Source organism: Montipora foliosa, chromosome 12, assembly GCF_036669935.1.
Source record: "Montipora foliosa isolate CH-2021 chromosome 12, ASM3666993v2, whole genome shotgun sequence".
Taxonomy (NCBI): domain Eukaryota; kingdom Metazoa; phylum Cnidaria; class Anthozoa; order Scleractinia; family Acroporidae; genus Montipora; species Montipora foliosa.
Window position 1 is genome coordinate 34,030,735 of NC_090880.1, and position 16,506 is coordinate 34,047,240.

The 16,506-nt window shown below is 38.7% G+C and overlaps 1 protein-coding gene across 1 annotated transcript in view; it reads left to right on the top strand.

The window, feature by feature from the left end:
• Positions 1 to 16,394, top strand: part of LOC137981135 (uncharacterized) — a 30,818-nt gene extending 14,424 nt beyond the window's left edge. The window contains exons 18-33 of the mRNA XM_068828479.1: positions 1,128 to 1,355; positions 3,000 to 3,408; positions 4,380 to 4,551; positions 4,743 to 4,833; positions 5,421 to 5,507; positions 5,763 to 5,848; positions 7,054 to 7,146; positions 7,529 to 7,602; positions 7,669 to 7,732; positions 9,403 to 9,467; positions 9,841 to 9,896; positions 10,415 to 10,505; positions 10,898 to 11,102; positions 11,694 to 11,775; positions 12,293 to 12,385; positions 16,062 to 16,394. Coding sequence (XP_068684580.1) covers positions 1,128 to 1,355; positions 3,000 to 3,408; positions 4,380 to 4,551; positions 4,743 to 4,833; positions 5,421 to 5,507; positions 5,763 to 5,848; positions 7,054 to 7,146; positions 7,529 to 7,602; positions 7,669 to 7,732; positions 9,403 to 9,467; positions 9,841 to 9,896; positions 10,415 to 10,505; positions 10,898 to 11,102; positions 11,694 to 11,775; positions 12,293 to 12,385; positions 16,062 to 16,257 — 2,092 coding nt within the window. The 3' untranslated portion in view covers positions 16,258 to 16,394. The remainder of the gene's footprint in view (positions 1 to 1,127; positions 1,356 to 2,999; positions 3,409 to 4,379; positions 4,552 to 4,742; positions 4,834 to 5,420; positions 5,508 to 5,762; positions 5,849 to 7,053; positions 7,147 to 7,528; positions 7,603 to 7,668; positions 7,733 to 9,402; positions 9,468 to 9,840; positions 9,897 to 10,414; positions 10,506 to 10,897; positions 11,103 to 11,693; positions 11,776 to 12,292; positions 12,386 to 16,061) is intronic.
• Positions 16,395 to 16,506: the final 112 nt, after the last annotated feature.

Genomic DNA, 16,506 nt, shown 5'->3' on the forward strand with positions numbered 1-16,506 from the left:
TAAATGATCGCTCGTAAAGCGATCTCTCGCAAAGTTCGCGGACTGAACCGTTCCAAAACGCTCGACATCTTTGAGTGTGGGTCTATCGCGAACGGTGTGAACGTATTAGACAACATATTCTTCCTTACTTTCAACGACGCCATTTTCGTTCAATGCCACATGTGCATGTTGGCTTAAACGCAGCCATGCCACGTATGCGCTTTGGTTAACTTCGCGCGTGCGCTTTACAACCTTGAGTACGATTTGTGACTGAACGCAAAATTTAACATTAGGCGTTTTCCCTGGAAAGCACGAGTAATAAAATACGATTCCTTTTGCCTCCTAAAACGGATTCTTTTGAATTTCATCAATATTATGGAAAGACAATTGGGCCATATGCCACGCTCAGTCAAATATGACTAGCGAGAGACGATCAAACAAAATGTTTATGAAATGTTTTAAACCGAAACTTAATTTTATCAAGGATCAGATGATATGCGTTTAACTATTAAACATTTATGGTGATAGCGTCAAATGATGTCAATCATTGATACGTGATTTTGTTTCCTTTTACGCGAACACAGACTGTCCCCGGCACCCACTTGTAATCCTTAGTTTCTTTTCTTTTGAAACAAGAGCAGTGATTAGAAGCGCCATACCACGCTGAAATTATTTACAATGTCCTTGATGAGGCTGACATCTTGATACATATATATTTGAACTTAAAAATTTAATATCTTTTTCAAAATTTGTGTTTGCTGTTGCGATTATCCGAGACTTCCCAATTAGTAACACCATTGAAAAATCTCTGCCCCAATCTTGCCATGTGTGACATAGATAACAGTTTATTCCTGAATCGAATTTCGATTCATCGTAGATGTGTGGAAAAGTATAATTCTGTTCCACAGATTTAATCATTTGGAAACTCCTGCCAGGATTAAAATGAAACAAATTGTATTCTACCAATAAAATTCAATACTCTTGACAAGTAGAGCAGTACTTGTCAGTCATGCTCAGTATAGCCAGCCGTCCAATGTTGACACAAGACTCCCTTAAAAAAGATAATTTCCATATGAAAGGGAATCGACCGCAATAAGAGAAGAGAGCTAGTTAGACCGCCAAAGTGGTTTTTCCAACGAAATGTGATATATGGGAATGTCGGTGCAAAAGAAATTCATTTGCGGTCTTGCGTCATTTGTTTTGTTTACTGGCGTCGTTGGGTTCATCATAGGATTCTTTGCGCACGGGTCGGAGAAAAAGACATGTGAGCAAGGTGATAGTGCGAAAAGAGAAAACACAGACACAACCGAGAGATCGATATTGGAAAAAGAAGTTTTTGAGCTAGTTTCTGCACAGAGGATCCTCGATTATCAAAGGTAAGAATCGCTTTGAAGCTTGCAAGTGTGTCAGTAATGGTTTATTCATGTTGCGCACAAAGCGCAAGATATGATTCGTGGAAGAGGAGTGTGTGGCGTGATCTCAATGATCCTTTCAAGGGTTTAAGTCTACGTGGGGCGTGGGTTTTTTAGGCTTCTTTGCAAATACTGCTTCTTTATTGAAAATGATCGTTTCTCTCCCGCATGACTGATAAAACAATTCAGGTATATTAATCTTAATAGTCTAAGTTCTTTTTGGGCCGTTATTGAATACAGATTGCCCTTAAAGGAGTATCAGACTGTTATTTTGAGAGGGAGTCTTGATGGAGTGGTAACAGATAATATAATATTTTGCAGCGAATTCAGCCGAGTATTACAATAAGTGTATATCAGACTCAGTAACACTTAGACTATCAATTTAATGACGAGCTTTGACTATGATGGTTTTAGAAACAAACAAGAGCGCTAGGTTTGGTTAACTAGAAACAGTGGCTCAGATTGGGGATGATGAGCCAAACATTCAAATTGAAACAAGATGATTTTATCCATCAAAGTCAAGTACTCTTAAGTCAGATTAAACGAAATTGTTACATAGAGTCGGTTTTCCGATTTAGCTGTTAGCTTTGACAACCAGGGCCGAGTTGGACGCAAAATGGTTAGCGTAGAGTGTTCCCATAGTCTCTACGTTGTCATAGTAATTAACTTTAATTGGCACGAATTAAGCCTCGAGCCCGCTAGATATTAAAATTAACCAGTTCGGCACTGTTTTGGTTCAAATATCAGCCGAGTTTGCCATTTCAAGATTTTTTTTTAGAAAAATTAGAATTCAATCAAATTTTTGTAAAGGCAAAGTTTGTTTTAATTAAGTTTGCGTACCACTCCGAATTTGCAACATTCGTTCTTTTGTTTTGCAATAACGTTATTTCCTCATGTGAAACTAGGAGAGTATGGAATGAACTCTTGTTCTTTGGCCATCGAAGCGCAATAACAAATAAATCAGAAATGGCGGCGATAAACACCGTGACGGTGAAGCGACAGGGAAAATTTTGTCAGAATCGGAATTACATTTAACTCTATTATACAAATAATCTATTGATTACTCAGTGCCTCTTTTTTTCTATTGACGATGGAGCTGTCTTTCCTCTGAACTAATTAACGCTAAATCGCTGTCAGCACTGGCATATTCAAAAGAGTTTTTCAGTGGCGTCATGATCTTTTACACAGCAAGTTCAAGTTCAAGTTCAAGTTCAAGTTTATTATAAACAATTACGGTTAAATTTTACAATGAACACTACACGCGTATAGCAATGCTAATTAAGGCGTGCAGTGTAATGGCGTACATGGCACTAAACTTACTAGAAACGATGTTAAGACAAGAAACAACCTCACTATACACATTGGGCCAATACACAATTGCAATAGACAGACTCAAAAAACGTTGCATGTTATATAAATATTATATAAATATTATTAAGTGAATAGCCTCTATATAACGATGCCCTCGTTACAACGAAAAAATTCTCGGTCACGCTTCTAAAATGTAAAAAAACAAGTTAACTTTAAAGAAACCCCAATTTATTTGCAAATGCTTTGACTCTTTGTTAAAAAGTCAAGTTCCACCTTATTGTATCATCTTTTTGTCAGGAATTGCCCGGACGAATTTGATATCGCTGGAAATGACAGTTGCACGCATGCGCACAAGATCATCAAGGAATGGAAATCAATGGGCCTTGACACGGTGACACTAAATCGATACGAGGTGTTGCTCTCCTATCCCACGAGACCGAGCAAACTGTCATTAGTTGATCAAACTGGAAATGTGGTTTATTCTTTAAATTTAAAAGCAACGAACTCGTGGCACGTTTTGGATAATGTTACACCTACCATGTTCCCATTACTCACTTTTTATTCAAAGTCTGGAATATCGTCGGGTAAACTGTTATACGTTAATTACGGAAGACAAGGAGACTTCAAATATTTAAAAGAAAGAAACATTTCTTGTAAAGGAAAGATTTTGATCCTTAGGTATGGAAAGATCCATGAAGGAACAAAGGTATGAAGTATTTGTAATTTCTCTTAATTTTATTTATTTTAGAGCTATTAAAGCAAAGGATTTTTTTTTGGCGAACGTTACCTCCTGCAGCCAAAAGAGTGCGACGCCGGTTTACATTCTTTTATGGCCAATCGAAGACCATAGGGAGATTTAATTTAGACACACTGCCATGAAATGACAAACGACAGGAAAACTAAATAACAATTGATTGATATCAGGCCATTTTCAGATTTCTAGGAGTTTTTAAACTAGAAAGAAATCAGAATGATTTTTTTTTTGTAAATTATCACAAAAGAAAGTCCTAGTTTTGCTTTACAATAGCCGCAAACGAGGATCAAGATCTCACGCAAAAGAGGCAAGAGAGAAATAACGAAAATGACTATCGCGACGGCGATGGCAACGACGTCAAAGTCGATGTTGATGATGACACCGATTCTACTGTCGATGCTGATGGTGATGATGATAAGAACGATGATGATGATGCCGACGACGACGACAAACGACGATGACGACGAAACGTATACGACAACTTAGACGGTGATTATGATGATGATGATGACAACGATGAAACAAAGTCTATGACGATAATAATGATCACCATGATGATGATGATGATGATGATGACGATTAATTGACGGACAGAAGTATTGACACAGGATGAAGTCTATAGCACACATCAATTGCACATTTAAAATCTTAATTCGTGCGTTTTGATATATGTTTCTTTACATGTAAATCTACTGTATATTTTTCTAAAGGTCGATAAATAAAGTTATTAAAGTTTTGATTGGTTTACTAGATTGTCTCCGTCCTTTTTAATTGGCCAAAGTAATTACTTTGGTTTTGGTTTTACGACACTCGATTGAAACTTGCTCTCTTGTTATTATTATTATTATTATTATTATTATTATTATTATTATTATTATTATTATTACTATTATTATTATTATTATTATATATTTACTCAAAAGGTTTCCAACGCACAAAAATGGAACGCTGCAGGAGTTTTGTTGTATCTGGATCCTATTGATGTGGTCAATAGCACAAAACAGGAATCACTTACAAAAGATTATTGGTATCCCAGTGTTATTAGCGAGTGGGCCAATAGAGGAGATTCGTTTACGCCTGGTTACCCAGCTAAAGGTGAGTTTTAGGGGAACGAAGAGAGATATGCAAGCATCTTTTTCGTATACTTAAATACATTCCTTCTTTTCTTTCTTTTGGTGATAGGATTGTAAGGTGTATCTGCACCATATCCACCACGGTTCGTTTCGAAATTAAAAATACCAAGATGGCAATTTTAAAACTGTCTATTTTCTATTCATTTTACATAGCTAGGGTATCCAGAAAGTCATTGGATGATATTAGTTTGACCGACATTCCAGTACAACCGATATCAAATGATGAAGCTGAAAAGTTATTAAGGTAATCGGCTACTGCTACAAATTGACCTTATCGATATGTGAATGTTTTCCAGTTGGCTCCAAAGGTATACACAATACATGGAAGCATTTTAAAGTCATGTTTGAAGCACTCTGGGTATTTTGTCACCTTTGTTCGACAAGAACAATTGTAACAGTTCTTTTAGTTTGCAGGTAGTGACCTTAATTAATCTGTACCGTTTAATGGAGTACAAGAACAATTGTAACAGTTCTTTTAGTTTGCAGGTAGTGACCTTAATTAATCTGTACCGTTTAATGGAGTAACATCGAAGGCTGCATCATATTTCGTTTCTCCAATCAGCATACGATGCAACATACTTGTCAAATATTTTGCATTGTTAGCTTTTTGGGCCACTCAACGTATTCTCTTTATTTAATTAAGAGCTAATCTCAAATAATAGATAATAAAAAGAAGTGCGTCTTGCTCAGCTATGCCGACGACTCGATGCTTATCCCAGCCCCTTTCACGCTCTCACGCTTTGCCAGAGGGTCATTTCGTTGAGAAATGGTTCACGATTTTTAGTCTTTCGTCCGCAATTTGTCATTGAAAAATTACTTTTTTGTTTGCAGAATTTTGAACAACACTATGGCGCCAAACCATTGGCAGGGTGGGCTGAGCTTAAGATACTATTTACAAATGGATCCACATGATACAAGGTAACACTGAATACACGAGTTTCGCATTTTTAAATGGAAATAACTGAGACCAAAATTAAATCTGTTACGTCGGACTTTTCTGATTTTATGGTTATGACTAAACTACGTAAAGAAGAAATATTGATTCAGAATAATCATTACCGGTACGTGATAAAGTAGAGTATCATTTATCAACCCTTTCACACATTCTACAAAGATTGCGAATTTTTTATAGATCACAGAAATAACTGTTTTATTATTGCAATTTTACAACAGAAATGCCAGTTTGAACGTGAGTCTTGCGCGAGCTAAAACTCCAGTCTGCAATGCTGTCGCAACAATCAAAGGTGACCAAGAATCTGGTGAGGAAAACCAAAGCCACAAACCACCAACAAAGGCCTAGAGGGTGTCAGATTTAAATCATCTATCTGAAAATTAAGAGAGCCTCCTTGTATTGCTATTAGGCTGATTTAGCAACATAACGGGAACGTCAGTGGCGACGGCGCGCGCAGAAAAAACACCAATGAGAATTCAGAATAGAGTAGACTCCACTCCTTTCTTCTCTATTGTAAATTCTCACTGGTAGTTTTGCTGCGCGCGACGTCGCCACTGAAGTTCCCATTCTGTTGCTAAATCAGCCTATTGTCAAGGGCGCGCCTTAAATGGTTTGGTTTTCAGTAATGTGGTCGGCTTGGCGCAATCTACTGAATAGACTACTGATCGATGAGACCACATAACAGCAAATTAAACAGACAGTAGTCAAATTGAAGGAGTCCAAGTGCTGAAACTGGTAAACTGGTAAACTAAACTGGTTCAACATTTGACTGACATTCTGAGTTCATCAAGTAAAGCTATGATCCTTGCAGTTATGGATGCAATTTTAGAAACTGCGTAGAGAAGCCTGAAAAATTCAGGACTTCAACGGGGTTTGAACCCATGACCTCGCGATACCTTCAAACCCCGTTGAAGTCCTGAATTTTTCAGGCTTCTCTACGCATATTGCTAAAATTGCATTCATATATAACTGCAAGGATCATAGCCTTGATGTCATATCCGCAGTTCAGTATATGATTCATTTCATATATCGTTTCGTTCATTGATTTTGAGTTCAACAAACGTTTGGGCATATGTTGTGCGAAGGCCGTTCGAACGGTTCCATAAACTGTTTGATTCCGAGGAAGACAGAACAGACTCCAGTTACGCCGCCCCAACGTGAGCATGTTTGTGTTCTTCAATTTTTGAACAGACTGTTCAAACTGCCGCTACGCCAACATTTTTGAAAGAGTTTTCAACAGTGTTAAAACTCTCCAGACATTTAACAAAAACTTGAATACGTAAATGAGGCAGGTTTGGAATCGTTTAAAGGTTGATATATAATTTATGATCGTCTGAACACTTATCATTTTTATTTTGCGTAGTGTTAAATGTGTCCAAATAAAAAGTCTCTTCAACTTCAACTTGAAAAATCGATTATGAATATGATATTATCTCACAGTCAAAGTTCTTTATTCGCATTATTAATGATCGTGTGCTATAGTTAAATTAATTGGCTTTTATGTCGCTCTAGATCGCTACATTCTTCTAGGCAGTGCCCGCCCTTTTGCTACAACTGCGATTCTGATGGAGGTTGCCAGGATCTTATCATCCATTAGAAAAAAAGGTACGGAATTCGCAAAAAGCATATGCCATTAATTTGATTCATGCAGATAAAAACAAGTTTCCACTTCACGAATATTCTTAGTGAAAATCCTTACACCTACTCATATACTCAAATTTGCACATTCAACAAACGCTTGGTTTGTCAAGGGCCTGGTACTTGAAAAAAGTCCTGGAAAAAGGATTGGTTCTAGGTCATGCAAATGGTAAAGAACCTGTACTAAATGCAATTCGGAAACAATCCAGTCAAAATTTTGAAATTTCAGTATCACGTTTTGGCAAAAATGTTATTCATTCACTTCGGAAACGATATCTAATTTGGCATTTTAATTTTTTTTTTTCTTCTCTTTAGTTTTCTAAAAGTAAGTGACATAATATCATTTTAGGTTGGTCGCCCCAACGAACTATAAAAATATGTAGCTGGGGTGCAGGAAATATTGGATCAGTGGAATGGATCGAGGTAAAGAATTCCCTCTTGCATTATAATTTGATTGCAAGAAAATCATGCAAGATGTTCCTTTTTCAGGAGTATCAACGAGTTCTGGACTCGCGTGTAATCTCTTATCTGACAGTAGACACCGCTGTGCAAGGTACTTATTTTGATGTCTAAAATCCAAATATGATTTGACAAAATCTTGGTTATGCTATGCTCTGACAGCATAGAATGTATAGACCACACTTGTCAGTTGCACAGAATTTCAAACAATCAAATAACTTAAATTGTCTCGGGTGGAAAGTATGGGCTGGTGTTGCCACCAAAAATACAAAACAAAGATGCATCGTGTCGGTTCCGAGATAGCACAAAAACGTTATACAATTAACACAGCTAAAGTACAAGCGATTAAGCAATCCTTGCTGGAATAGTATAGGATAAACGCAAACAATCCATCCAAAGCGAAGTGGGAGTAGCGATCGGAACGTCGAAACGGGACATTCCGTAACCGACACTTGAACCAGCTTCGTTTTCTCCGAAATATTTCAAACTCTTGTATTGTGGCTGCTAAAGGTGTCCCATGGGAAAGCAAACGACTTCAACTCGCTGATGAAATTTTCAGAGGAGTTAGAACTGGGGCTAAACTAGAGTCTTGTTTGAAGCGTCAAAATGTGTACTGACATCGAGACTCGAAATCAGAGAGGATGAGGGGAGAGAACACATCCCCACACTCTATGATAATTTCAAGGTGCTTTTTTTTTGGAAAATCCGAAAACGGATTCTTGAATCCAAAAACGGATTTTGCGTTTTTTGGCAAATCCAAAAACGGATCATGAATCCAAAGTATCCCCACTCAAGGAGGATACTTCGGATTAGATCGAAATCCGGATTTTTGAGATTCACCACTTCAGCGTTTTTTGGGAAAGGATTTGAAAAATGTATTTTTGGCAAGCGGTTTTCCATGCAAAAATAATACACAACACCTACCGAACATGACAGTTTCACCCAAATGTTTTACCGCCATTTTTACCGTACGATCGAGCACACCAATAGGTCGAAAATAGTTAGGTTCCCTGCAAATTTCACACCAGAAATTACACTAAAAGTTTCTCCACAGCATAAATATTGTTAGCACCTTTCCTACAGCTAAAAAAGTTTACTGCAAACATACCCTATGAATCGATTTGTACTTTACCACGCATTTTCTTCATTTCTTTTTATCGATCGGTAAGGTTTTTTTTTTCTGGTAGCATTTTCATCGAAGAATTTCTCCAAAACAAACCAGTTTAACCGCTAAAATTTTTTTTCTTGTTTTTGAAATTGCAGCAACTTCGGGTTTGTGTGTTTGCGTTGTCATGAAAAATAATCCTTTTTTGGATTTTGCGTTTTTTTGACGCTGAAGAATCCATTGATCCGAGATCACAAATCCTTTTTTTGGATTTTCTCAAAAAAAAAAAAGGCACCCTCCATTTTTCAATATATTTTAAGCTTTTCACGTTCATGGTATTTTGACAATTATTTTGGTCTCGTGCCCATGGTCGTGGAGCCAATGATCAATTACAACCAACCAATCAGTTGTCTCCCTTAAAATATAGCCGCGCATCATGAACACGGACTAAATTTAGATTGAAAAAAATTATCATTGGAAGGGCTTCGTGTATGGTGGATGTGTACTGTCCCCTCTCTCATCCTCTCTTGGACTCGATAGTTCACTCCCATCTGGCACTAAATAACGTCCATACCATGATACAAGCCGCGTAAATGCATTAGTTTGGTAGTCATAATTGCAAAGATTAACCTTTCCGTGATACAATTTTTTTTTTAAAGAAGTTCCTATCGGAGTCAAGCTTCACCCTTTACTAGAATACGTAGCTTTAAAAGCAATAAAGAAGGTGAGATTAAACTACTGGAGTACTGTTGTTGCTGTTTGTTAGATTAAATTTCTCTGTTTTCGCGAACTTAACTCAGGAATGTCACTCGTCACTGATTGCCCTAGCGCACGCTCCGAAAGAAAAGACCAGTATCTTACCTTTTTTTCCTTGGCTTCCCTTGGCTTCCCTTGAATGGGAGAGAGTTGGACTCGTGTAGTGATCACTGCTTGTTTGTTTCGAATCCCTTTCAAGTCTTCATTTTTCCAGAATTGCTTGCAACTGCTTAACTGAGTTACTTATCTACCTGCGGTGGTCTTTCCAAGTCTATATATGAATTTTTTTTACATACTCTAAAATCATTTTAATGTAAGTTATCGAGAATTCTTTCCTTGAGGTCAATTTCGTGGACAACTCATCTCTGACACTGTACGATAAATGGACGAACACAAGGTAAGGACTGTCATACGTATTTCATTTTTACATGCTATTTTTTTAATAGGCGATCATTGTTCGAATTCGCTTATCAGTATTAATGTGGTGCTCCAGCTCAATCGTTAATAATAGTCATGGAGGTTCTTGTTAAATCTAATCAGGTTTCTAACTAGCTTGAAAGTGCAGTTGAAAATACGTATTCTCTTGTGAATTTTTCTATTTCTTTGTAACAGTACAGTCCGGGCTAAGGCTGAGGTGTAACGGGCACCGCTGCCCTAGTTGGTTGAACATCGGACTACTATGCGGTCACCCACTGGTCACGAGATAAGGGTTCGAACCCCGGCCGGGCCAATACTTAGGGTCTTAAGATAACTAAAGAGAAAAGACGCTAGTCCTTAACCCCTACAGCCTTTTACGAAAGCTGGGTGAGTGAAACAACAAATAAGCGTTGCATGGCTCCACTCACTCTTTGCTATAAGAGTATTGAAAATATCCTTTTAACGAAATGACTTTTGGGTTTCTGGCGTTTTCCACAGTTCAGTGTCTGAGAATACTGGGAGGAGCTGCTCACCGTTTGTAAACAAAGTCGGGGTACCTTGTGTCTCTTTGATCTACACTCCCTATAACGTGAGTTTCATAACCAAATAAATCATGATCAACACAAGAGATTTTCTTTTTTTGTAAAAGGTGAAATCTGTGCAGCCTCGTTCATTTTATATATGCAAAATTAAAGTTTCACACAAAGTTAAAGTTTTGTTGTTTGTTCCGCGTATACTCAGGGATGATCATGTCATTCAGGGGAGAGGAAGGGGCTGGGGGGGGGGGGGGGGTCTATAATGCCCTCACATCACACAGTGTTGTTATCTCCTAAACCTCTTCCCCCCCCCCCTCATCCCCTCACACTTCCGTGATTCATTCGAAAACCTCCCCCCTTCCCCCCCCCCCCCCCCCACTTCCGAACGTACTCTGCGACCCCTGCGATTTAAACGTTAACATGTTAGCCTTTTTACTTCAAATAGTTATCCAGTGCTCTCAAGTCACCGGCCGATATCCTCAGAGCACATGTTGCCTTTGTGAAGGTGTTGCTGCACATGACGTTTGATATAACAGGATCGCTATTTATACCATTTTGGGTGGATCAGTATGCAAACGTCCTACGTGAGTGGGTGGAAGACCTGTCTGATATCCACAATGACACATTAAAAAGTCACAACATTACATTAGGTACGTGGATGGTTGAAAATATGGGGCTTGGATCCCAGGGTCTAGGTAAAAGCCGATCACCGAGAAAAGGTTTATGAATACTTAACATTTATTTTTCCTGATCAGGTTGTAAATCAAAGAAAGATTTTCTAGCGTTGATATAACTTTCAATTCAAGGAGAGCTTAGCAATTTTTTTTGGCATTTCAAGTGGTCCCCTTGTATTAGAAATTAGTTCAATTTATTTCGTGTTTTCTGAACCCTTTGATTGTCCAATATTAAATAAAATCGCCACACGCCAAAGAATAATTGACTTAGTAAACGCTGATAGGTGAGTGGAAGGCAAGGAGAGCCGGAAAATGTGAACCGAAATCCAATTCCATGCTCCGTTACTACAACTTCTTGTTGGGATTATTTTGCGTCCTTTTGTTTGTGGTAGCTCTTGCTGTTATTACGAATAGAGAATTTAAACAGGAAAATAATTGATGTCGTTTTGATAAGCTCTTTGTGCAGCTCAATTAAAACCTGCACATTTGATGCACATCAAAGTTGGTAAGAATCAAACTAAAGCAAAGTTAATATGTGTTAACACGTTCTCTACCTTTTTTCGGCAGAATTTTTAATAAAAGCCGCAGAGGAGTTCCAGGTTGCTGCAAAAACATTCCAGGATCGCTTACAAATAGTTAACAATGAAAAGTAATCCATATTACTTAAACGAATATCGCAGAAATTAATTTCAGTGATATTGACATGTTATGATTGTAATTTACAAATGAGCGATGTAAAGCAAATTTAAATCACTGCGCGTAAAAACGAAAAAGAGTTTGGTACTTACAATGATTTCATTCTGGTCCTCATCTTGTTTATAACAACGGAGAGGCTTTGGGTGCGAAGACCTGAGTTCCAATACAATGGATAGTAGTCAAGGAAAAAGTCGTCAAGAGAAAAATCTTCAACTCCACTGACCCGCATCGCGTTTATTGAGGTCACGCGGGACCTTTGCCCTTTGTGCAAAACGAAAGACGGGGATAGCTTCATTTGGTTAGATAACTATCCATTGAATTACTTTATCTCTGTTGATACTTCTTCATCAATGTCTAATACTTTATACAGTGGATAATGCATGCATTCAGCCTTTCAAACAAACTAAACCCAGCCCCACAAGCTTTAAATGTAAAAGTCAGTTTTGACTTTTTAATTTTTACTTTTTCAGCGTTTTACAGGTTCGCATGTTCAATGATCGCTTAATCCAGCTGGAAAGAGCATTCATTGACAAGGAGAGCTTTTCTGCTGGGGCTTCAGGAAGGTAAATACAGCCCCTTGGGGTGTTAGATCGCGTGTCGATAACTGCTATGAAAGCAACTACTTGCGTTATCACAACAGCATCACGCAGTAAATCGAGCAAATAATTAAGAACTACAATACTCGTCACATTTGTTGGAACACCCATCCCCGTTTCCCCCTTCCTCCAATGTTGATTTTCACAACTACTAGTAGTCGCCCGAAAAATTCTCACACAACATTGAATTGGGGGAAGGGGGATGTGGTATAAAATACGATCTTGTAACACGATGATTCTGACCATTCGCTAAGTGTTCCAACTAAATATCAGGGGCACCCAACGTCAATTGTCGGAAAATATCTGTTCGGAAGACGATTTGAGATCTAGAATTTTCGGAACATTTGTTGTAAAATTCCTTGCTTGCCTGCCTGTCCTAGGATTTTCGAACATCTAAAACATGGCATAATTGCCCATTTTTAACGGATTTTTACCCTAAAAAGGTCACCTAGAATTTTCGGGAGCCTTTTCCCTGGCTGAAATTTTCGAAAAGGTAAGTTTTGATTCCTATAATTTTCGGATCATTTGACTTTCAGCTAGGGAATCCGAACAGATGAAAAAATTTTAGCGGATAAAAATATGGCTATATCTGTCGTTTAAATACTAAAATACGTTTAACAAGGCTATGTTTAAGTGGTTTTGAACTATATTCTCGTTGGGTGCCCCTGAAATATGTCTAGTATTGTAGGTATCGGAGAGGCTGAACATTTACGCACGCATGCGCTGACGGAATGTTTGAAGACGAGACGAAAAAAATATGCAGTACCTCCAGACGTGGCGCTGGAGCGTCGTACCAAACGAGTCATCCCGGGATTTCGGCCCGTGCGATCGCTTTTGGACGCAGTTGGCCCTTCGCTGCTTTCTGCTACCGACCTCGCCTCCCGGTACGGCATTGAGGGAGGGATATGTCGGCCCCTAAACCATATAAGACAAATCCCACGCCTACTTACAGCTCCAAACCGCCCTTGTCATTACAATTTAACGTAAGATTTCGATGGCTTATATATTCAATAGATTACTCATTTTATCTGTCATATGGTAAGCACTGGAGTCGCAGATTGCAAAGTGCACGCATGCGCCCTGCCGAAGGTAACATACATGCATGCATAGAACTTTATTTCATCTCGAATTTCAGAATAATATCTTCGAGACATTACAGCTAACATACATGATATATACAGATACATAACTAAATATTAAATAATATTTAAAGATATATTAATCAAAACGAAAGGCCGCTGTACAAAATCCGGCCCTGGATTAGTTTAAAACCAGTAAACTCAGTGGTACGGGAAAAATCAGGTAGCGCATTTCGCAACGTACTTAGTAAAAACGTAAGAAAAAGAACTAAGACCGTACCTGGTTGTTCTAGGTTTATTGAGGGACAGAATGTAATTTCCACGAACATCATGCGTAACAAGAGAACGGGAGAGAAAACGTATTTTTCATATATGCAGGACAAGCCTTTTCTTTCTTTAACTACTTTTATACAATAATATGAGGAAATTTTGAATGCGCTTATTGCATAGAGATGTAGAGTTTGACTTAAGTGGTACATAAGAGGACAGGTAATCGCAAATATAAATCTCATTACTCTCTTATTTACATTATACCGTTTCTTGGACAAGAAATTACTAAAGGCCAGGCCGAATTTCCTATGATAAAAAGTCTACGTTAACAGCACGCACCTTGGTTACTCCTTAGTATCCGCCTAGAAATCTTCTTCTCGCTACTTTTTCCTCATTTGATGAGGACCAGTCTCCGCTTGCCTCCTTCATGCCCAAAAGGAATTCTGGGTAATTCAGCCGTTCCATGACAAGGGAAGACCCCCGATTCTCATTTCATAGATTTTCTTATGAGTGTGGAGCCACCCAGTCCTACCGGCAAAATACAGCATCGATTGAAATTTTTAGCTATCAAAGCTTGCTCAAATTGTATCGGTAGGTCCTGGAATTAGTCTATTGAAAGGCCAGAGAGACGACTTCACTGGTGCTGTGAACCGCCATGTTTACAACAGAGCAATTTAGGCGTTCCAGTCTGCATGAAATCATCCCTCACCTCTGTCTCGAGAAGACCAAACACGCACGGTTCTTACGTTACGTTTATGCCCCTGTAGAATCAACCGAAATCTCAACTCCTTGTCAAACGTTAACCAGCATCTTAATATTTTTGGTAGGCTACAATACTCGTCACATTTGTTGGAACACCCATCGCCGTTTCCCCCTTCCTGAATGGGGGAAGGGGGATGTGGTATAAGCTACGATCTTGTAACACGATGATTCTGACCATTCGCTAAGTGTTCCAACTAAATATGTCTAGTATTGTAGAGGCAAATACACACCTTAAAGGAACTATATCATTCAACGCGCATGCGCGAGTTGGTCACAAGCCGTCGTGCCGATTTTTTTCAAATTCCGTTGAAGAGTTAGCTTAATTCACCTGCTTGAATTGCACTCGTCTTAAGAAAGTTTGCGGAATAGGACATCTCGAAATATCAAATATTGATAGTGAGGCAGTGAGGACAAAAACAATAGAAACACGTTCGAATGAATGTGAAAAATATTTACATATCATCTACTTTCCTTTGTCTTTGTCCTCACTGCCTCCGGCACTATCAAGCTGAATTTTAATATATCGCAAAAGGCCTATTAAGTTTTAAGTTCGAAAACACAGGAACTTGAAAGCTTCTAATCCGTGCAGCGGGAACATGTGATCAGCTAGACGGTAATCATTACCGCGCACCGGTGGCTCAGTTGGTCGTGAGTTCAACTCCGGCCGGATCAACACTCAGGATCTTAAAATAACTGAGCAGAAAGTGCTGCCTTTGTAATTTCATCTGCAAATGGTTAGACTTTCAAGTCTTCTCGGATAAGGACTATAAGCCGTAGGCCCCGTCTCACAAATGTCTTCTATGTTCATAAGTTCCCTGTGGGACGTTAAAGAACCCAAACACTATTCGAGAAGAGTAGGGGATAAAGTCCCCGGTGTTGTGGCTGTCCTGTTCTCTCCAGCAGAAGTGGCCGGCTTGGCGGTGATGTCTCTAAAAAGGCTTGTGGTGTATGAAGCCACCTAAGCAGAAACAGCCACAAGTCAAAAAGGGACTTTGCCGAGTGCTGGAACATGTAGATGTAGATGTCTATCCGAAAGGCAAAACCTGCGTCATCAGCTCTATGTAAATGCCAACTAGTCCCTACTGCGCATGTGCCGCAGCGGACATAGTCTCTTTAAAACCAGTTGGCCTGCACCTCTATCAAACCTCAAATTTCATTAAGACTGTATTGTTTTGGCCGGGTCGTCACATTGTTTTTTTCCTTCGTCTTTTTTTTAACAAATCCTGTGAAGCCTGAGTGAAGCCTTGCAAATGGCTTATAGCATGCGCAGTTTTAATTCACTCATTGGTTGTCAAAAGTTTCTGGGCACGTGTCTGGGAATAAAAACAATTAACGTCACAAAGTGTCCCTCAAGTGAGGATTAACAGCTGCATTTACCATAACCTAAAAATAATGCTAACCTTTACCCTTTCTTTGAAGCTTGTAGAATCATGACTAACATGTTGATACCTGAAGTCATTCTTTACCTTAAAAAGGCTATTCAATTTCATTTTCGTAAAGTGCACATTATTTTTTTCGATTCTATTTTGCAGGCACGTTGTGTTTTCATCAACCCAGAGCCAATTGTCTGCGACATCTGAAAATAAATTTTCTGGCATAACGGATGCAATTCACAGAGCTCAATACCAAGGAGATGAATCGGAATGGCACCAAGTTAGGAGACAGATCTCCATAGCGATTCATGCATTTCGCTCGGCTGTCTTGATTTTAAAGCCCACAGATTCTTAACTTCACGGAGCGAAAACGTTAATTCTGAATGTCGTATTGTGTGCCAAAATAACAGTGATGATCACAAAGTAGTTGTTCAAGTTGGGCAGAACGTTAAAGGAAGATTTGTTTGTTAGTTAACTAGGCAGGTTCCCAATTTCAATTGTATATTGAATGTACAAAAAGCGGCACAATATGGATAGGCGTGTGTCATTGAATTGTGTGCACCGTCGTATGCTGAATCTTGAATGATAAGTCATATAATAGGAA